This window comes from Solanum stenotomum, chromosome 2 (genome assembly GCF_019186545.1).
Source record: "Solanum stenotomum isolate F172 chromosome 2, ASM1918654v1, whole genome shotgun sequence".
NCBI lineage: Eukaryota > Viridiplantae > Streptophyta > Magnoliopsida > Solanales > Solanaceae > Solanum > Solanum stenotomum.
The window spans coordinates 62,904,523-62,928,148 of record NC_064283.1 but is presented as its reverse complement, the minus strand read 5'-3'; the positions used below and the strand labels follow the sequence as shown (position 1 = coordinate 62,928,148).

Below are 23,626 nucleotides of genomic sequence, written 5' to 3'. Positions count from 1 at the left end.
TACAATATTCTTGGAATATTTTAAAAGTGATAGATTTTGTTCTTTTTATTTTCAGCTTGAGTATGTTATGCTACTTTAGAATCCAGATAAGGCATGCAATATGCTCTTATTATCATACAAGTGTAATCAAGAACAATCTAGATATATCATATCATCAACTGGTAATTCTTAGCAATTTTCACCTTTTTTTTGTGTCTTTTAGTTAACATAATGCCTCTATATATAACTTCACCTTTGGTTCAATTTTCTCAACAACAAATCAAGCCTAAAATTCACTTCAAATAACCTTTAGCCTTCACAACTTCTTTTCCTCTTATTAAAAGCTATAAACTACTCATTAATTCTTGAAGTTGTTTCAAATGGATATGGTGATGAAGTTGGGAGCAACAAACGCGGTGGTGATTTTCACCAAGAGTAGTTGTTGCATTTCTCACAGCATCGAAACCCTAATTCGTAGTTTTGGAGCAAACCCTACAATTTACGAGCTCGATACACATCCAAATGGGAAGCAAATGGAGAAGGCATTGATTGAATTAGGGTGTCAGCCAAGTGTTCCAGCAATATTTATAGGGAAAGAGTTAGTTGGTGGTGCTAATGAGATAATGAGCTTTAATGTGAGGGGTAAGCTTAAACAATTGCTCATTAGGGCNATTGAAACCTTAATCCGTAGTTTTGGAGCAAACCCTATAGTTTACGAGCTCGATACACATCCAAATGGGAATCAAATGGAGAAGGCATTGATGGAACTAGGGTGTCATCCAAGTGTGCCAGCAATATTTATAGGGAAAGAGTTAGTTGGTGGAGCAAATGAGATAATGAGCCTTAATGTGAGGGGAAAACTTAAACAATTGCTTATTAGGGCTAATGCCATTTGGGTGTAAAAATTGATTAATAATGACTAGCTATGTATATAGCAATTAGTCTAAATGTTTTGATGATAAATTTACCACTTAAATAGAGAGTACTCTTTGGTCATAGCAAGTCTTTTCTTTTTGCAATCTAGCGGCAGGGGTCAAGTCAAACCCTCCACAGGAACCCTTCATGGGTGACAACTTATATTACTTTATTTATCTATAAAGAAGTGGCGATTTCGATTTAATTAATTTTGTAAAGACTTAGGAAGAATTTAATAGAGAAATTAGCATCTCTATGTATCGTTATGAAACTTGTTGATTTGTTGGAATGACATTCTTTACATACAGCAGGTACAACTTGTTCTAACAGGCTAAAGACCACATGAACACACATATTGCAAATATTCTTATATGTACCTACATATTAAAAGTTTTGACTTTTGGTGACATATATACATGAATGAAATCTTCTTGCCATCAATAAGAAATTCCTCACTTCCATCTTTTGCATGCAATGGCATGGGGAAACTTTTTTTTCAATTCAGTATCCGGTACTATTTGGGGATGGACTAATTTGAATCTGCATCGGAAAGTTCCATTTTGAGAGCAAAACATTTTCTATAAAAGACTATTTCATAATTTTTATATACTCAAGGCTCAAATTCAAAATCTACAATTAAGACTGCTTCAGCCGTATAGTTATTTCTTTCACAAATTTGACATAGGTTTGTGTATGCTTTTCCTCTGAAAAAGTTGCCTCTACCTCTCTACGTACTAAACAAACCTTGTATTTTATGCACTTGAAAATACATCCCTTGATTAACATGATTCTTCTTTCTTCTTCTTCTCTCATATCGTACTCTCTCAATATGCACTATTCGAATTTGGTGGGAAAAAATACGTAAAGATAATTACAAATAATAATAAAAAAATCAGCCGTTCTTCATTCAAATTAACATAAAGACTAAAGTCCTTTTTTCTCGTTTTTTGCCTCAACATAATTTTAGAATTTAAGTCATATATATCTGAAATTGAGGCATATAATATATATGTCCTAACTTCATGCCAAATTATCCGAAGTTGGCCTTGCCAAAGACATAACTACGAAAAATGTCTAAAGTTGGATCTTGCCAAGACATATATTATAACTTCATTAAAAAAAAACTATATATAACGCCTTTCCAAGAGACAACTTTGAAAGTACGCATGCAATTAAAGTTGAACGTTTATTTTTATCTGAAGTATGACCTTGTTACATTTTGATACCTTAAGAGGGAAAGTAGAGTAATACGTTAAATATGTGGCTCTTCGAGGTTGTAAGGGATTGAGCATTTTTCATAGATAAGTAATATAATTGTACTAAATTCCCTTTTTTGATATCTACTTTATACTAAAGGGAATTTTAATCAAATTTGTCTATGGTACAGATCGTATAGTTAATGTGGACTTGATTTCAACAACACGTCTATATATATGTGGATATATATTCTTAAAAGATTTCATTTTTATCTCCCAAATTAAAAGTTATATTCTATTGAAAAAGATTACTCCAGCTGGACATATAGATTTATTTTTCCTTTAGTAGATACATTGTGCTCAAGAGGGCTAGAGGTGTACAAAATTGAACCAAATCGTTAACCGAGTTAAATCGAGAAAAAAAATTTGACTAGTGGTTGGTTTGACTTGGTTTGGTATTGAAAAAAAAAATTCGACTATATTTGATTTGGTTTGGTTCTAACTAAAAAAAACCAACCCGACATTATATATATAATTTTAAAATCTTATTTTATACATAAAAATACTTACTTTGATATAATTTTTAAATATTTCTTATACCTTTTCATAATTTTTATCTTTTAATATATTATTATTTCAAGTTTGAAACTTAGAATTCTAAATGGTTCAATAAATATTATAGTCCACAAATGTTGGTAATTATAATAAAGCTTAAATCAAAATCAAATTAATACTAATGCAAAAAGAAAATCAATTCAACACTAAAAATGACAATAATATTGAATATTTGCTCTATGGTTTTTCATTGGTTTATTCAAATACGTAATCTAATTTTAATTTCTTTTAATGTTTAGCCATGTAACTAATACTTATTAAACTTATTTTAGCATGATTTAATACTTTTATATTATGATCATTGTCATTATGACTTGTTAATTTGCAATATTTGTTTTACACGATTTCATTATTATTATTTTTTTGTTGGATATTTTAGTATCATTACTCATATAATATTTTGTGTTATTTTCTTAAGAACCATCTTAGATAGTTGTATTTTGGTAGGACTAAAGAAATATTTGAAGTACAAGTAAATTATATGTTTGTATGAATACTTTACCGGAAAAACCCAAAAAAATCCAAAGTTAAAAAATCCGAGTCTTATCGACTTGGTTTGGTTTATAGATTTAAAAATCCGACACAAATGATTTGGTTTGATATTTGAAAAACCCGAACCAATTTGACCATGTACTGAAAGAATGCAAAACAAATATATAAAAGAGAGGTGCTAAATATTTCCTGTATATATTCCTCTGTTCAGTACATGTATATATAGAAAAAACAAAATAACAAACTACCCAACTATCCTATATATTAGCTACCTCAACACACCATATTAGTATTTGTACGTAAGTAGAACTCACACGCTACCCAACTATCTCCTAATTTGTAGATACCTTAATTAACCAACTACTATTTACATGGAAGTAAAAATGGAAAAGGAAAACAGTAATTTACAGATGGAAAATAATGGCTCGTGTGTACTTTGTGTTGTCTGAAAAACATGATATTGTTAACCTTTTTCATTCTTCTTTGGCACAAAATCATCCTCGAGCTTTTTCATTGACGAGTCTCCAATAAATTCAACACCCCCCCTCAAGTTGGACGGAGAGGAACGAACACCCAACTTGTTCAACAGGAAACAATGAGATGTACCAGGTAGGGGCTTAGTAAACAAATCTGCTATTTGAGATGAAGATGGAAGAAAAGAAAGAGAAATCAAGCCATTGAGGTATTGTTGACGGACGAAGTGACAATCTAAGTCAACATGCTTCGTCCGCTCATGAAAAACAGGATTTTTAGCAATATGAATTGCAGCTTGGCTGTCTGAATGGAGAGAAATTGGTAATGAAGGAGGCAGAGACTGGTGGGAAAGAAGACGAACTAACCACGTCAACTCAGCAACGACCCTCCTCATCGATCTGTACTCAGCTTCAGCGGATAAAAGGAAAAAGGAAGGCTGTTTCTTTGATTTCCATGAAATAGGACTGCCACCAAGACTAATAAAAAAAACCACTAACTGACCGTCTAGAATCTAAACAAGTAGCCCAATTAGAATCACAAAAGGCTAGGAGAGTGAAAGAAGGAGGGGAATTGAGAAAAATCCCCAAATCGGGATCCGAAAGAAGATATCGAAGAACATGGTGTGCAGCCAAAAAATGTGCTTGATGTGGAGACTGCATATATTGGCTAAGGTGTTGGACCGAAAAAGAGATATCAGGCCTTGTATGAGTTAAAAAATTTAATTGCCCAATTAGCCGTCTATAAACAGTAGGATTTGGAAGAGGAGAACCCATGTTTGCTTGCAATTTTAGAGTGGGATCCAAAGGAGAAAAGGCAGGTTTGAATCCAAGGCAATTATATTCAGATAATAGTTCCAAAATGAATTTTCTTTGGTTGAGGATCAAACCGTGAGGTTCTCGGATGACTTCAATGCCTAAAAAATAGTGTAAATCACCTAAATCCTTGATCTTGAATTCTGAATCGAGGAAAGATTTCAACGCTTTTAATTCTGCCATATCATTACCTGTGAGCAAAATATCATCCACATATACAGCTAATATAGAAACAGAGCTACTGGTGCATTTGTAAAAAAGTGAATAATCATTCAATGAGTGTTGAAAACCTTTGAAACTCAATGCCGCAGTCAGTCTTGCGTACCATTGTCGCGAGGCTTGTTTAAGGCCATATAAAGATTTCTTTAGTTGGCAAACTTGAGTAGGATCAGAAACCTTCAAACCTGCTGGAAACTTCATATAAACTTCTTCGTCCAACTCACCATGTAAAAACGCATTGTTTACATCCAATTGGTAAAGACCCCACCCTTTCTTAATAACAATTGCCAAAACACACCTTATAGTAGTAATCTTCACGACTGGACTAAAAGTTTCAATAAAATCAACCCCTTTCTTTTGAACATCTCCCCTAACAACTAACCGAGCCTTAAGTCTCTCCACAGAACCATTAGAGTTGAGTTTGACCTTGTAAACCCATTTATTAGGTAAAGCCTTCTTTCTCGGGGGTAATGAGACAACTTCCCAGGTGTCATTAGTGATAAGAGCTTCTAATTCTCTTGCCATAGCCTCTTGCCAATCTGGATATAAACTGGCTTGGGAAAAACTTGTAGGTTCTTTAATTTGTGAAAGAGAATTGATATATTGTTGATTAGACGTGGATAAAGCATTAAAAGAAAATGGTGTGACAGAAATAGGAGAAGAAAAACAAGTATTAGATACATTAGAAAAATGTACACTATTGCAAATGTAATCTTCTAAATATGCCAGAGTCTTGATAGATCTAGTAGATTTTCTCAAGGTAATAGGATTGATTTGTGAAGGAAGAGTGGGTGTAGAAGGTACTTGAGAAAGTTGATCCGGAGGAAATGAAGTACTATGTGGAGGAGAGGATATAAAATGATAATCATGATCAGGTATAACTAGTGAATCTGTAAGAGGAAAAACAGAAACAGTAGGTTGAATAGAAGAAAAAGGGTATATATCTTCATGAAAAACAACATTCCTGGAAACAAAATATTTTTGAGAATGTAAGCTAAGTAACTTATATCCTTTTTGCCCAAAAGGATACCCAAGAAACACACAGGGCTCAGTTCTAGGATCCAATTTAGATCTACCAGGAGAAAGAGTAGAAGCAAAACCAAGACAACCAAAACATTTAAGGTTAGAGTAATTTGGAGGATGACCAAAGAGTTTCTCATATGGTGTTTGAAAAGATAACAGTTTTGTCGGGCATCTATTGATTAAGTAAGTGGCAGTCATTAGACAATCCCCCCAAAATTGATGAGACTGAAAAAGCAAAGCTCTACAAACTTCCAAAAGATGTCTATGTTTTCTTTCAACTACACCATTTTGTTGAGGTGTGCCAACACAAGAAGTTTGATGAATGATGCCTTGTGTAGACAAAAAATTAGAAGTTTCTAAACTTGAACCGAATTCCCAAGCATTATCAGACCTAATGACCTTAACTTTTTTATTGAATTGTCGTTCTATCATTGCAAAGAAAGATTTGAGAATAGGAAAGGAATTACTTTTAGTAGTTAATAAAAACGTCCAAGTTCCTCTACTAAAATCATCCACTATGGTTAAAAAATACCTATAACCATCGTAAGTAGGGTTTTATAAGGCCCCCAAGTATCAATATGGATTAAATAAAAAATTTGTTGAGACGAAATATGACTAATAGGAAAAGGAAGTTTGGATTGCTTTGCTAATAGACAAATAGAACAAGGAACAGAAAATTTCGAACAAACTGAAATAGGAATTCCATTGATATTTTGCATATTTGATAAAGGCATATGCCCCAACCTTACATGCCATAACTTGCTTTGAATAACAGAAAGAGAAATACACGACAAATTAGACTTATCATCCTTTAGGGAATCTAAACTAGAGCTAGACTTAAAACAGGAATTGACAGAATAAGAAGCAACTGGAAGCCTATTCTTCAAGATGTAGAGACCATTCTGGCTTTCACCAAGGAGCATTGGGCTCTTCATTGAAGGGCCCTGCATGAAACAATGAAAAGGTGTGAAGAATAANTACATATTAAAAGTTTTGACTTTTGGTGACATATATACATGAATGAAATATTCTTGCCATCAATAAGAAATTCCTCACTTCCATCTTTTGCATGCAATGGCATGGGGAAACCTTTTTTTCAATTCGGTATCCGGTACTATTTGGGGATGGACTAATTTGAATCTGCATCAGAAAGTTTCATTTTGAGAGCAAAACATTTTCTATAAAAGACTATTTCATAATTTATATATACTCAAGGCTCAAATTCAAAATCTACAATTAAGACTGCTTCAGCCGTATAGTTATTTCTTTCACAAATTTGACATAGGTTTGCGTATGCTTTTCCTCTGAAAAAGTTGCCTCTACCTCTCTACGTACCAAACAAACCTTGTATTTTATGCACTTGAAAATACATCGCTTGATTAACATGATTCTTCTTGCTTCTTCTTCTCTCATATCGTACTCTCTCAATATGCACTATTCGAATTTGGTGGGAAAAAATACGTAAAGATAATTACAAATAATAATAAAAAAATCACCCGTTCTTCATTTAAATTAACATAAAGACTAAAGTCCTTTTTTCTCCTTTTTTGCTTCAACATAATTTTAGAATTTAAGTCATATATATCTGAAATTGAGGCATATAATATACATGTCCTAACTTCATGCCAAAATATCCGAAGTTGGCCTTGCCAAAGACATAACTACGAAAAATGTCTAAAGTTGGATCTTGCCAAGACATATATTATAACTTCATTAAAAAAAAACTATATATAACGCCTTTCCAAGACACAACTTTGAAAGTACGCATGCAATTAAAGTTGAACGTTTATTTTTATCTGAAGTATGACCTTGTTACATTTTGATACCTTAAGAGGGAAAGTAGAGTAATACGTTAAATATGTGGCTCTTCGAGGTTGTAAGGGATTGAGCATTTTTCATAGATAAGTAATATAATTGTACTAAATTCCCTTTTTTGATATCTACTTTATACTAAAGGGAATTTTAATCAAATTTGTCTATGGTACAGATCGTATAGTTAATGTGGACTTGATTTCAACAACACGTCTATATATATGTGGATATATATTCTTAAAAGATTTCATTTTTATCTCCCAAATTAAAAGTTATATTCTATTGAAAAAGATTACTCCAGCTGGACATATAGATTTATTTTTCCTTTAGTAGATACATTGTGCTCAAGAGGGCTAGAGGTGTACAAAATTGAACCAAATCGTTAACCGAGTTAAATCGAGAAAAAAAATTTGACTAGTGGTTGGTTTGACTTGGTTTGGTATTGAAAAAAAAAATTCGACTATATTTGATTTGGTTTGGTTCTAACTAAAAAAAACCAACCCGACATTATATATATAATTTTAAAATCTTATTTTATACATAAAAATACTTACTTTGATATAATTTTTAAATATTTCTTATACCTTTTCATAATTTTTATCTTTTAATATATTATTATTTCAAGTTTGAAACTTAGAATTCTAAATGGTTCAATAAATATTATAGTNGGTTGCATTAGTTCCAGCAAGAATGGGAACTTGAGTCTCAGAAGAGGTGTTTGCATGATCTCCCATTGTAGCAAATTATTGATCAGGAATAAAAATGAAAATAGAAGCAGCGATTTAAAACTTGGCTCTGATACCATGAAAGAATGCAAAATAAATATATAAAAGAGAGGTGCTAAATATTTCCTGTATATATTCCTCTGTTCAGTACATGTATATATAGAAAAAATAAAATGACAAACTACCCAACTATCCTATATATTAGCTACCTCAACACACCATATTACTATTTGTACGTAAGTAGAACTCACACACTACCCAACTATCTCCTAATTTGTAGATACCTTAATTAACCAACTACTATTTACATGNGAAGTACAAGTAAATTATATGTTTGTATGAATACTTTACTGGAAAAACCCGAAAAACCCGAAAAAATCCAAAGTTAAAAAACCCGAGTTTTATCGATTTGGTTTGGTTTATAGATTTAAAAATCCGACACAAATAATTTGGCTTTTTCATTGACGAGTCTCCAATAAATTCAACATGTACACCCCTAAAGAGGGCATTCGAAAAATACAATTTGTTCTTATCAGAACTTAACTGAAAATGAAACATTCATATATCTTGTAACATCGGTCTTGATTCTTCATTATATTATACACATTTCATGATTGCATCTAATTATCGAAACATACAAGTCAACGTTATATAAATTATTGAAGAGTAATAGTACGTAGTATATTAATAAGGAAATTTAGGTCCGCAGTTAAAAAAATAAAGGTGTACTTTGATCTCTAATGATTTAAGCTAGAAATGAAATGGTCACATACTTTAATACGTTGATACGAGAATGTTGTTTTCGGAAAGAGAAAATTGCATTAAAAACACAAACCAAACCAAGCAAGCGGACGAGAGAGAGTTGCTCGGTTGGTAAGCACCCCTCACTTCAGGGGCGGCTCAACGTAATTTGAGGCCTAAAACGAAATTTTAATTGAGGCCTAAAATCTATATAAATATCAAATATAGTATTTTATTTTTTAAAACTTTTTAAGTGCAAATTATTAATTGATATCTTTTCTTAAAATGTATTTTTTCGAATGTCGTTTTTAATTATTAATTTAAAGTAATATTTTATCAATACAACATTGAAAAATATTCTTTTGTTGAGGCAATCATTATATAAATTGTTAACATAATACTATAAGTAACAAGTTGACAAGCTTTACATAAAGATAAGAATTAGAACCATAAAATCTGATACAAGAAATTGATAACTTGGTATAAGTTATAACCCTACTTTAATATGTTTATGTAATACTTGAATATTTAAGAAGAAACAAACAAAAGAAAAATTGTAAGTCACTTTGTTGAATTTTTTCGACTATTTATTTATATTTTTGACAGTGTATTACTCTAACTTATCAACAAATTTAAAAAGAAAGTGCAAAAGAATTTTAAAAAGATGAATAATACGAGTGTTAGCGAAGAGAATGTAAACATACAAAATAATGTTTTCTTAATTTCTTCTATTTGATTGGCGTTAAAAATAATAAAATAATATATATTTGTTTAAAATTATACATTTTAAGTAAAAATAATTATTTTTTAATTAAAAAAATTAACACATAATCTTTTCTTGATGAAAATTTGAGGCCCCCAAAAATTGGGGGCCTAAGGCAAGTGCCTTAAATTTATCAAGCAAGAGCCGGCACTGCCTCACTTCCAACCCGAAAGTTGCGAGTTCGAGTCACCAAGGGAGCAAAAGAGGTGGGAGCTCCTAGGGAGGGTAAAAAAAAAAAAAAACCAAACAAGCGTAAACTTGAAAAAAAAAAAATTGTGTGAAAAATGAAAATCCAAAAGGACTTTAGTGGCCTTACAATGTTCTTGGAATATTTTAAAGATGTGATAGATTATATTCTTTTTATTTTCAATTTAGTTTTGTTATGTCCTTATCATACAAGTGATCAAGAACAATCTAGACATATCCATATCCACTACAATTTTCACCTTTTATTCTCTATCTCTCTTTTAGTTAACATAATGCCTCTATATATAGCTTCATGTTAGGTTCAATTTTCTCAACAACAAATCAAGTCTCAAATTCACTTCACAAACTTTCATATTTCATTTCTTGTATCCTTCACAATTTCTAATTTCCTCTTCACTAAAACCTAAAAATCTTGGCATTTGGCCAAACTCATCATTTAAATTTCTACTTCAAACATGGATATGGTGATGAAGTTGGGAGCATCAAGCGCGGTGGTGATTTTCACCAAGAGTAGTTGTTGCATTTCTCATACTATTGAAACCTTAATCCGTAGTTTTGGAGCAAACCCTACAGTTTACGAGCTCGATACACATCCAAATGGGAAGCAAATGGAGAAGGCATTGATTGAACTAGGATGTCATCCAAGTGTGCCAGCAATATTTATAGGGAAAGAATTAGTTGGTGGTGCTAATGAGATAATGAGTCTTAATGTGAGGGGTAAGCTTAAGCAATTGCTAATTAGGGCTAATGCCATTTGGGTGTAGGAATTAATAAAAACTATATATATATGTAGCAAGTGTACTAGGTCTAGGAATTTTCATATAGTGAGACTATTATCTTTGATCTTTGTAATTTTCTTCACATTGTGATTATTGATTAATTTTGATGTATAAATAAAGTTATTATACTTTAATAGGTCATACCTAATCTTTTCTTTTGGAAATCTAGGCAATTTTGCTTTATCCACCGTTTATAACATGCATGAAGAGCATGTTTATGTATATCTTGTGGCAATATTATAATACAATAACTACATATTGAGTAATTACAATTTTTTAAATGGAGTGAATACATTTTGTGATTGAGTTTAAGTTATGCACATAATAAGTATAAAGATTTTTTGCTATATACTATATATCGAGTCATGACTCAAAATATATTTACATATAAATCTTTTTAAAATATGGAATTTGCGATCTTAAAAATAAGACAAGTTATTTATATAAAAATTATCGTAATAATAATATGATGATGTAAACATATCTTTTTTTTTCGTAATATATACTTATAGACGTATATACATGCTGTTGAAATCAAGTTCAAATAATTATCCGTACCAAAAGTATAGAAAAAAGTACCACACACAAATTTTGATGCTTCTTCTAGCTAGTTTGGTTGATAAATGACTAACTTAATTGGTTCAAATTCCTTTATTATATTTTAGGAATAAAGTGAATTACTTGATCAAGAAAGGGAATATATAAAGTACTATGTCAATTTTATCATCATAATATATTCTCACCAACAAAAATCTCCCTTACAAACCCGAAAGGTCACAATTTTTTATTTTTTCTTTACAATTTATCTCCAACATCAATGTATGGTAATTATAATTTTAAACATGTCATAATTATAATTAAATTGTTTTTAAGAATTATCTATGTACAAAAATATGTCGTTCTTTGAGACAGCCTAAAACAATAGATCTAGAGTTGCAATCGACTCTATAGAGGTACTAAGTTATCTGTATAATAGTAACTTTACTTGCTCAATTATAATTCATGAATGCAGGTACTTGATGACGTTATTAGGAACCCTGAGCTCATAATGGCCCACATTTAGGGAGCAAAATGTAGTAGCGGATCTACTGGCTATAGAAGGAGCCAGAAAGCACCTATATGATATCATTATATATCTCGTGTTTACTTATAATGCAAGAAATAACGCAAGCAGAAAATAGATTTAGAATTTGAATTTTATGGGTTCTTGATTCTAAGGTAATGAACTCATCAAGTGTTAATAATTGGGCGTTGAATTTATTTTTTATTCATATTTAGTAAAATTTTAATGCATACATAGGGTTTGAACAAAAAAGTTACTTCTATATATAAGCCTACTAGGTTGTGTGTGCAAGAAAAACATTAGGAATGTGATATGAATTTTATGTTTTTTGCTAAATAACGGAAGGATTTTATTTAGTTAATAATATGTTCAACCATACAAAAGTGGAACTAGTCTATGAGTAATTGTATGGCCAAAACATATCATTAATTATTCTATTAAATAATACATTAACAACAAAAATTGGAGATAAAAAGGTGAAGAAAAGAAAACCTCAATAGCTAGGTCTTTCACTGCCCAAAAATGAAATCAAGACCTAGAATTAATTTAGCTATCAAATTTCAATCTTGTAAATCTCTCTTGAGGCAAATACCAGGTGATTTTTTTCCATCAGTCCAAGTTTTAGTGGACAGAGTTATTCGGTACCTTTGTTGATGTAGGTAGCACAAGTACTCATGAAACTAGTCGAGTTGTGTGCATGTTGCCCCTGACCCATGGTTATTTTTAAAAAAATTACAAGCATATATTTTCTATACCCAAATTGCATTAGCCTTTATGAGCAATTGCTTTAGCTTGCCTCTAATATTGAGACTCATAATTTCATTAGAACCTCCAACTAACTCATTTCCAATGAACACAACAGGCACAATTTGTTGACACCCTAATTCAACCAATGCCCTCTCCAATTACTTCCCATTTTGAACTCTATCAAGCTCATAAACAATAGGGTTTGCTCCGAAATTTCGGATTAGGGTTTCGATGCTATGAGAAATACAACAAGTGCTTCTACTGAAAATCACCACTGGACTTTGTGCTCCCAACTTCATCACCATTTCCATAATGTTTTTAAGTCTTTTGTGAAAGATATTTTGGTATTGGAAGAGAATATGTGAAGGCTACTAGAAAAGAAAAGGCTTTTTGTGTATTGAGTTTGTTGATTTGATATGGTTACTTGAATTGGAGGGAGCTATACATAAGGGTTAAATAAAAAGATGAAAATATTCCTATATATAAATAAAAGAGCAAAAAAAATAAAATATTTTTTTATTATTTGTATGATAAATGAAACTGCATCACATTTTACAATCTTGAAAATCAGAATGGAATATAACTACCTTTTAAATATTCTCCATATGATCTTTGAGCACTTTATGTGTAACGTGGATAAAATGACTCAACATTCCAAAATAAGAATTAACTATCAAATTCATCGTTAAATATCTCATAGCTGATAAGAGTTTTCTAATAATTTATCGATAATCCATTAATTAACGATTATATTGTTTAGAGACAGAATTGTCTGTTGCTGATTTTTTTTGTTGAGCTATATTTAGTCCAAAATCGTAACCTAAGTTATAAATCATATTTCTTTAAGTTCCTCAAAAGAAAAATCAGTCCTTTACCATTTAATTTTATATACATTAGAAATTAAGTGTAGATAATTAGATTTACACCCATATTAATATTCCTTAAGAACTAAATATGTACAATATAACACGGATATATGCAATATTGATATGCTCAGTCAGTTTTATTTTATGTGTCATAATTTAATTGGACATACGAAGTTGAAGAAAATGATTTTTTTTTTTTGAATTTATGGTCTTAAGCTAAATATGTGTGTAATATACTAAAGTACCCTTTGAATTTTGTGCTCTTAAATATGTCATATGAGATATTAAAATTAAAGACAAATTGAAATGGGGAAGAGTTAGCTTTCTTCTAGCTGGTTTGGAACTAATGCTTTTGAAATATTCCAAATATATATAGAGAGGGTCGATTGGTACTTCCAAGTTCCAAAGGCCATATGCTTTTTGGGGTGACAAGGATGATAGATTCAGGCCCAATTTCTTATGTGGGCAAAGTGTGGGGTGGGGCGGGGTGCGGGGTGAGTATCACAATTGATTGAAGAAATCTGTTCTTATCATGAAATAACTTTTGAAGTCGAATCAGACACAAAGTTGAGTACACTAAACACCATGCGTGAAGAAAGGAATATGCAAGGACATATGTGAACTTGGATATTTACTTAACAAACTCCTTTCAGACCGGCCTGACCCAGCCTCCCAAGTACAAAAAGTTATATCATTCCACTTTCTTGCTGGGGAAATGAATTTTAAACAAGTATCGCTAAAATCACTAAATGATGTAACAAGATGAATGCAAATCTTTCATCTTTATCTAAAAAATTTAAATTCGAGCTCTGACAGTACTCCTAAAAAAGGGAATATATTCCTCTTCTTTTTTTTTTTACACAAATCTTATTAAGCCGTACTAGCTAGTTGGTTCTAGATACCGAATAGTTCTTCGTGGACATTTTGTTGCAACAAGGTCCATGCAAATCGTACTTTAAATTTATTACAAAGTACAAAACGTGAAATAATAGGACAAATTAAGAAAGAGGGTACGGCATATATACTAGGAATAAAGTGATTCTCACTCAGAAAAAGAATTTAAATAAGAAAAAAAAAGTTATATGCTACCTCGAAAGGCCACATATTACCCGTTCCTTCGTTTCATTTTATGTAACATCATTTTTAACGAGCAAAAAGATTAAATATGTTCCTAATTAAATGAGATAGTACATATTTACTATTTGTTTATAGTCTTGACATCTAACGTATTCTTGCTGTTATTAAAATATGCTAAATTTGTCTTTATTTTCGGATGACAAAAGCTTCACACCAGTGATGTCACGTATTCCAAAATCAAGTCATATTTCTTAAATTTCATGTCGATATGAGCTATGTCACATAATTTGAAACGGCGATATTCATTTATATGCATATGTGATGGAGATTTTGACAACGTGGAGTCATGGCGTCTCAAAAGCTATATGCCTTTTTGCTCTTAAAAAGGTGTGATCCTTTTACAATTCAAGTTGCATTCTCCCCTTACTACTTTCCAAAAGAGAACATGAATAAAATATGATGCTAAAGAAGAGTCTCTTCTTTTTCTTTTTTTTTTCACTCCAGAGCCCGGTACATGTGTTGAACCTTACTAAATTTTGATTCGCGCATTGCATGACTCATTTTTGGAGGCTACACTTTCAACTGGATTTTTTATTCATTCTTAGGTGCTTGAATCTGAGACTTCTAACTAAGATCGCATGTATCCAATCGTCCCACCACAACCCATTATTGATATGCTAAAGAAAAGTTAATTGCATGGATGTGTTACCCACCCATATGCTAATTAATTAAGTCAAAATCTGATCTTGAACCAATGTACTTAGGTCAATTGCAAAGAACTTTAGTCAAATCAAAATCTTTCTATTTTTCTTATACCATGTGTCAGTCAAACATCGTCACATAAAATAGAACAAATGGAGTAACAATAACATTTGACAGATTTGGTTGCTGCAATAAAATATGTAAAAGGCAATGAAATGAACCTCCAGATTGAAGCTCTAACTGATGCTCAACATCTCAGTAAAGACAGTGTCCATCAAGCTAACCTAAAGAGCGGCCCACCCAACTGATTAAACTTAACACTAGTCGGCAGATGTATAATATATGTATAATTTATGTATACTAAACGTATGCTCGTATATAATAAACTTATGTATAATCCATAATTTTCAAGTGAAGGGTGTTCAACTGGCTACCTTTCGATGATTGTAGCTTTGCCACTACCTATGTAAGAGAATTGGCTTTAAAAAAAAGTATAGTTTTGTGTAGAATCAGATGATATTTAGTATCATAGCAAAGGGTAGAGACCTCTGTTTCTTCGAGAATGCACAATGTTTGCTCTCATTAGATGTCTAACCTATCACACCTGTGCAAGGAAACATGAGGAAGAAAGAATTACATGCATAAGACGTCATGTAGGACACAAAACTTCCATGTAGGACGCCATGTGTCTACTTGTTCAACTTTATACAAGTTTAAGTGCATATACTTGTGCACATCGCAAGTTGGAGGACATAAATGTCAGTGCAGACCAAGTTTAAGAGCATGTTTATGCATTATGACTATTGACAATGATCCAGAAATGCATACTACGTAAACAAGATGAATTTCATGGATTGGTGAGGTTCTCATTTGATGAACAGTGTGTGAAAGCACCGCCCATCGATGAAAAACACTTATAATAATTGATCAGAGGAAAACAGATTCAAAATGTGAAAACATAGATACTTATCCAAAAGTAGAAGTCTTCAACTTAATTTCAAAGTAAGATTTAACAAAGATGAAAGAATCGAAGAACTTTTTTTAGTACTTACAGCGACTATCACGGATGTAGACCTTAAGGAAATTATTTCCCATGTCCTCTTGTTCTTGTTCAATCTCTCTTGCAGAATCCTCAGCATTAGGGAGGCAACCATGTAGCTCAATTGATTCCAAAGTAGCAATTTCCCCAAAATCTGTTGGAATTTTTAGGAGGTAGTTGCAATACTTCAGAACAAGGCGTTTTAGATTTGGGAAGTTATCACTGCTTGCTTTCCAACAGTCAAGATTTAGGCTGCTCAGTAACAACAACTTTAAGCTTTTGAATTCGTCTTGATCAGTCAATATCCATACGTCATCATCGGCTCGACAAGATTTAAGCTTCAGCTCTTCAAGATTTGGTAACATCATAACAGTTGATGATATGTCTTCCCAAATAAAATTACTACAACCGTTTAAACTCAACCTCTTAAGTGATGTTGGAAAAACAAAATCCTTAAGTGATGTTGGAATAACAGAACTATTGATGGGGTTTTGCGAAGACTGTAGCCAGCAATTACACTTGAATGCTTCGAGTTTTCTCAAGCTGGACATATCCATGAGTCCGTTGGGCAAGTAGTTGTTACAGAAAAGAGGTGATTCAATGATCAATCTCTTTAGATTGGGAATGCCAGAAAAAACTTCATTTGTACAACTCGTGGTACAAAGTCCAGAAAATTCCTCTAGATAATTGAGAGTACTTTCTCCTATACGAATGGGTAAATAATTGGATCCCCCCAGACGTATATACCTCAAGTTTTTCATCGTCCATATCTTCACAGGTAAAGTTATATCGGAAGGAAAACCACTACAAATTAGAGTTTGCAAATTCTGAAGCTCTGAGATTGATTCAGGAATATTAAAGTGAAATGGGAATTGGAGATATCTTAAATGAAATAACTTTGTAATCACAAGTGGAAATGGTGACAACTCTACATTTGGATCTATATCTATTTGGAAGATGACCAATACCCTGAGAAGGTTGAAACGAGAGAAATATGCATGTATTATAGGATCCCAGTGAGAAAATAAGTAGATCGATCTGGCTATAGGGGGCAATAGCTTACAACAGTCATCAACTGAACAAGATAAGGTTTGAAAACTGAAGCGACGAACACTATGCTTTCGTGCTGGAAGAGTGGGGTATGTTCTCTCAACATACATATGTTTTGTCATTTCAACTTCTTTCAAACAGAACTCACGCAGTATATCATGTACTCCACATGCTTTTATCTCACCATTGAATCTCCTTTTTCCAGGTTGTATCAAGTTCCTGCTAATAAGATCCTCCAAATAATCTACCGCCACTTCCTCCAAACTTTTATCACTTCCAAAAGTCCCTATGAAACCTTCTGCAATCCATAATTGGATCAATCTCCATGTCTCAACCTGAAAATCCTCTGGGAAATTACTCATAGAAAGAAAGCAAGGTTTGAGGCGATTAGGCAAGTGATGGTAACTCAAACCGAGCACTCCTAAGCATTTATCTGGATGACTAGCAATAATTTCACTTAAGGTTCGTGCAGTATCCTTCCAAACTCCTAATGTCGTGGGGATATTAGAAAGATGTCCCGCAATCACTGAGATTGTCAAGGGTAATCCTTGGCATTTTTCAACTATTTCCTTTCCTACTTCTTCCAACTCAGGAGGATGACCATGTTTTTGTCTAAACACCTTATCACAAAGTAACTTCCAACTGTTATCTAAATTCAAGAGGTTCATCTCATGAGGGCTACTAGTCTTTGCATACATCGCTACCTCAGTTTCCCTAGTAGTCAATAAGATTCGACTTCCATTGTTGTAATTAGGAAATATTCCTCTTATACTATCCCAAACATCCCTACTCCAAATATCATCAACAACAACAAGGTATCTTCGACCCTTTAGCTTCTTTTGCACCAGGTCAGCTAACTCATTGTCATCCATCTTATCATAATCTTTTGCGTTAAAATCTGTTAGCTTTGATATGCAACGTAAAGCTTCTAACAATACATTTCTACCTCTAAATTCTTGAGATATTGTAACCCAAGCAAGAATATCAAAGTGATGATACCTGATTTGAAGTTGATCATAAGCTTTTCTAGCGAGTGTTGTTTTGCCAATTCCACCCATGCCTGTTATTGTGACAATGTCTAGATCCGATGGTGGTCCTGTCAATCTTTTAATTATTATCTCCAAGTCATCAACAAGTCCGTGCACGATATCATCTTTTGACTGATCTGACAACATTGGATAACTTGTAGAAGGAGTGTCAATCAAGGAATCCCTCGATACTTCAAGAATTTGATCAGCATCATTATCATGAGAAAGAATCTCCGTCACCTGTTTCTTTGTTGCATCCATTTTTTCAACAAGAGGGAGCAAATCCTGGTGTTGTAAAATTCCAAATGTCCAACTTGATTCTTTGATGATTTGACGAATTTTCAGTTCAACAACATCTTCTGCATCACTAGCAGCAACTCTAATTTTTTCCTCCAAAGATTTGATCTTTTCATGGTCAAATCTACTATTCTTGCTAATTTTTTCAAGGACTTGTTGAAAATATTCAGCAGTAGCATGAATAAAATCGAGTGTTTGTACAGTGTGATCATGAAAGAGTTCTGGATTTCGTTGATCAAGAGTTTGAAGAAGAGAAACTACAGCACTATAAGCTGCCATTAAGTGATCAATATGGAGAGGAATTGGAACAAATAATTATTGAAGGAAAAGAGAGGATGTAATTTAAAATATCAAATACTCTTTTGTATTTATAAGACCCTTTAATTAGCTTCCAACACCATGTTGGTGTTTATTTTATTAATAAATAATTTGACTTACTTAAAAAACTAAGTCAATGACAGTTGGGTGTGTGAAAGCACATCTGTGTCAAGTTATAATATTAATAACTATCATTTGATTAATGCTTTCTTTCTTCTGATGGACAGTTTTTTTACTTAATTTAAAGCATCTATACAGTTGACAATTTGTTATTTGTTCTGATTGGAGAGAAAAAGCATCTATACAGTTGTCAATTATGTTAATACACTGTATTCACAGCTGTCAACCAGAAAAATTTCATAGACCGGAAAACATAAACTTTTATTTAGGAAAAAAAAGGCATAATAATACATATATATGACCTTTAACTTGACTTTAAATTATAACTTTGATCTCTAATTTTGATAGTACACAAAGAGACACTTTAACTATTCAAAATTTAAACAAAAAAACACTCGAATATTTCAGACAAAACGCGTGATATATAAATGCTCTGACGTGGATAAGTGAACCACTCCTGCCAACCAGGGCCGACTCAACAATATTGAGAGTCTAAAGTCAAACCTTAAAGAGAGGCCCTAATATTTCTAGAAGTATTTTGTTTCTTTAATCTTTTTAATAATTTTATTCTTGACTTCACTTGCTAATAAGTTAAATAATTCACTTTGTATATTATGTCCAAGATAATGACTATGAATTTCGTCATGCTTATTCTTCGAATTTGTTCTTGCTTAGATGGATCAAATTTATTACTCATTTCAATTAGGCTTTAAAAATTACTGTGTTACTTTCTTGATAGATCTTTCCATTTGTTCCCCTAAATGCTAAATTATATTTTCCCTAGAGTGATAACGTCAATAATTCTTGACAATACATTTTCCCATTGCACTTTATCTCTATCAAATTGTTCTTGCACAGCTTTATCAATTGTTTTTTAATGCAATCTCATTTATAAATCAATACACGAGCTCATATTTTTAATAATATGTTCATTCTTTACTTCATGGACTTTGAGCTAACACTAAGATTTCTCTACTCATTACTACCTTCACTAGCTAGTTTACTATTACAAATAACAGAAGTTGTGCTAAATAATTTATAACAAAAACAAAAAATTTATCCAAATCTTTAGAGTATATTAATCATTTTCTTTCATGCTTTTCTTCGTTTACGAATTTTTGAATATAGTGTGTTGTAGAAAAATGTCTTATGTATTTATCTTGTGAAAAATTTATATCAGTCATTCTAAATGGTCCTTTTTCTACTGTTAGATCTCTCAATTTTGTATCTACATTATTCCATTGACTTTGATCATATATATTTTTAGGGATGCAACTATTCTAATTATTTAGGAGTTATTGATATCGGGAACAATGTCACATTTTTCACCAACTTCTTCTAGATTTTCTTCTTGGATATTATTATCATCTAATTCAATTCTATTGGTGACTTGTTCATTTGAACAACATCCTCCAACATTTTTTTATTCAATTTTTTTAATTATTTGTTAAAAATCTATCAAGGGCTCTTTTTTAAGATTTATTTAATTCTTCAAGTTTTCTCTCTTTTTGCAAAATCGAAATCAAGTTTTCTAGTTGACATATTAAAATTTAATAAATTTCAATAATAATTAAAACAATCTACATATACTTATGAACTAAGAATATCAATAATAACAAATTTTCAAGAAAAATTATAAAACCTCTTACACATTTTCTTTCAAAAAATTAATATAATTGTTTAATAATATGTATAAGTACTTTTAAAAAAAATAAAATTGGGCACCCAAAAAATATGGGCCCCAAGCGATGGCTTTAGTGGCCTAGTGGTTAAGACGGCCCTGCTGCCAACTAACTAAAATAAATACACCTAGATTTTAAAATAATAAAAATCATATATATATATAAAAGAGAACCCTAGAGCCGCCTACGTGGCGCCACCACAAATCAGGATTCCCTTTTAATTTATTTTATTTCCAAAACTAGCCTTCCATTTTAATGAAAAGTTGTGTCTTTTATGAAATGTTGTGACTTTTATGAAAAGTTGTGACTTTTATGAAGAGTTGTGACTTTTATGAAGAGTTACGATTTTTATGAAAAATTGCGACTTTTATGAAAAGTTGTGACTTTTATGAAAGGTTGTGACCTTTCCGAAGGGTTGTAACTTTTTCAAAGAGTTGTGACCTTTCCGATAAAACACAATAAGCATTTGTTCACACTACCCTTTGTTGTCTATAAATAGAGAAATTTCCTCTCATTTTAAAACAACGAAAAATTTGAACTTATTCTTCTCCTTCTGGACAATTAAATATTTGTGTACTTTGCTTTTGTTGAATGACTTACTGACACCACTTTTTTTGTATCAATACACTTGTGAATAAAATCGTTCTATCCTAAGATGGTCTATTTCTTTAAACCTCAGGTACTAAAGGGAAATAATTTCCTTAAAGGGACATTGTGCATTCAGTGGGCTCAATTTTTTCCATTCTGTTTCATTCTATTGTTATAGATTTCGGCATGTTTTTTATAGTCATTAATTTATGCTTATATTATTAATTGTTATTTTTGAGTACATGGTATTTGTTAGTACAGATTAAATAACAAAAGTTAATTGAGTATTCAATCAAGTTTTCTCTATTGAAATTGTTGAAAGTACAGTAAAAAAAGCCCTCACAAATCTCCAATTTCTTCATCAACAACGTCATTCCTTCACATACAAGGGAGATTTTGTGTTCTTTAGAAAATCCTCTGAGAGTTAATAACTTTGCATGCCCATATTTTTTGGTTTTTATGTTGTTGTTATCTATTTTTACTCAATTTTATCGGTGGATATTATGAGTACTTTAAGGAATGAAAGTTTATTGAAGTGTTGGTCAAATTTTTGAGGTATGTTATTTCAAAACATGAGAACTTTTTTGGTTAGACAGATTTGTTATCATCATTGGATATCAAACAGTTTACTCCCTTTAATGTATGTTTTTTCTCGTTGTTTTGTTGTCTCCTTAAAATTGTATTGATTACTTTTCGTTTGGTATGTATATGATCTCACTTGGACAAAGCTTTCGTCCTTTTAATGTTTTTCTTTTTCCTCCTTCTCATTTGGCTCTTCTAAATTTTTTTGGTGTGAGTTTTGACTATTTTCGACAAGCTTAATTTGAAGAATATGAAACAAAAACTAATCTAAATAAAAGTAATATTTTAAGCTACAAAAGATATGTCTATTAACATAGATTTGTTGTCCTTCATGTCCCAAGTCATTGCTGAGCGTTTGAGTTATCTAGGTTAGACTCATTTTTAATTTTTTAATGTTCAAGAATATTTCTTTAACATGAGTCTAGAATTCAACATTTTGATCTACTTGTACTTTCATAATGCAACAATTATACATACATATTTCTGAAAAAAGTCGTAAAGTTGCATTGATGAAGCACGTAGAAGGACCTTCAGAACAACAGTTTAATGATGAATGAATTTCTAAAAGGGTCAACAATATTATTTTGTTGTTGTTTCAAATTCATTTTTCTCCTTCTATAAATTTTGTTAGAGTAACAAAGTAACAACAACGAAAAGTAGTGAACGTTTAACCTTAGACAAGTAGATTGTCTCTAATTTTTTTTTTTATGTTGTTGTGGTATACATTTTTAACGGTCTCAACTTATTTATAACTAACATTGATTATCGAAAACTTTCACATAATTTTTTTTCACAAGGAGTTATTCTAACCATACAATTATCAAATTCTATATTTTTAATGTACAAAAAAAATAGAAAATATGATGTCTAATCGCTACATAAAAACATCACTCAGTTTTAACAAGACAATTATATCATCAAACATATATTATAATAAAATATGTAAAAGATAAAAATGATTAGATATGAACATATTTTTAATCATTCATTATATATTTACAATTTTTTGAGATATGTGATAATGTCAAATCATTTAATTTCTGTTAAAATATTCTTAAAACATACTAAAATTTACTTTTTTTTTTCTTATAACAGTTGATTATTGGAAAGGTTGTTCAAAAGCTTAAAAAAATTGTTTATGCCCGCGCGAAGCGCAGGTAAATTACCTAGTAAATTATAATATAGAATAAGGTGAAAAGAAAACAAATTCATTTTTGGGAAAAAAATTTCCTACGCTCTTGTCCTCTTTCTCTAGAAAAAAAAAAACCTAATCTAAATTTCTAAAATTCATGCTCCTTATATTCAAATCAAAGAAGAAATTGTTCAAAATATGTGCAGAAAATTCATATACTTGAACGATTACCTATTCTTCCTCCTTAATTTAGTTTAGGTATCAAGGTTCAACACTTTACAAACAAGAATTGCATATTGTTGGTCAGATGTTCAAGCCAATATGGGAATCACTAGAGGAAGCTAATGTTTTTGTTGCAAAATTATTTCAGAGCAGCCCATAGATATAGGAAGACAAGAAATTCAATTAACTTTTTCTTCTTTCTTTAGTTTGAAGTATATTTGTGCTATAGGTTGTCAAATACTTAATGAAAAAAAAGAGAGGATGCTTTGTGTGTTATGATTGTCATAGTGAGTAGCAAATTACAATTACGAATTTTTGGAGGCTAAAAAATAAACATAAGAGTGCTAAAAATTATTAAATA

General features: G+C 31.4%; 3 protein-coding genes across 3 annotated transcripts; 2 read left to right on the top strand and 1 right to left on the bottom strand.

Annotated features, from left to right (window-relative positions):
- Positions 1 to 256: 256 nt before the first annotated feature.
- On the top strand, positions 257 to 964 carry LOC125854692 (monothiol glutaredoxin-S1-like). The gene is made up of 2 exons (XM_049534281.1): positions 257 to 551; positions 735 to 964. The coding sequence occupies exons 1-2, from the start codon at positions 360 to 362 to the stop codon at positions 879 to 881; spliced, it is 339 nt and encodes a 112-aa protein (XP_049390238.1). The 5' UTR covers positions 257 to 359; the 3' UTR covers positions 882 to 964.
- Positions 965 to 10,297: 9,333 nt separating this feature from the next.
- Positions 10,298 to 10,978, top strand: LOC125854684 (monothiol glutaredoxin-S1-like). The gene has a single exon (XM_049534274.1). It carries the CDS (start codon positions 10,429 to 10,431, stop codon positions 10,735 to 10,737), a length of 309 nt encoding a protein of 102 aa, XP_049390231.1. The 5' UTR covers positions 10,298 to 10,428; the 3' UTR covers positions 10,738 to 10,978.
- Positions 10,979 to 15,912: 4,934 nt separating this feature from the next.
- LOC125854651 (putative late blight resistance protein homolog R1A-3) lies at positions 15,913 to 18,952 on the bottom strand. Its single transcript, XM_049534237.1, has one exon. The coding sequence runs from the start codon at positions 18,898 to 18,900 to the stop codon at positions 16,249 to 16,251; it is 2,652 nt and encodes an 883-aa protein (XP_049390194.1). The 5' UTR covers positions 18,901 to 18,952; the 3' UTR covers positions 15,913 to 16,248.
- Positions 18,953 to 23,626: the final 4,674 nt, after the last annotated feature.

What these genes read in the sequence shown, in the direction of transcription:
- LOC125854651 (XM_049534237.1), bottom strand. Translation starts at nt 18,900, where the DNA reads ATGGCAGCTTATAGTGCTGTAGTTTCTCTTCTTCAAACTCTTGATCAA.
- LOC125854684 (XM_049534274.1), top strand. Translation starts at nt 10,429, where the DNA reads ATGGATATGGTGATGAAGTTGGGAGCATCAAGCGCGGTGGTGATTTTC.
- LOC125854692 (XM_049534281.1), top strand. Translation starts at nt 360, where the DNA reads ATGGATATGGTGATGAAGTTGGGAGCAACAAACGCGGTGGTGATTTTC. An exon ending in AATTAGGGTGTCAGCCAAGT is followed by an intron (nt 552 to 734) that starts GTTCCAGCAATA and finishes CAAATGGAGAAG; the next exon opens with GCATTGATGGAACTAGGGTG.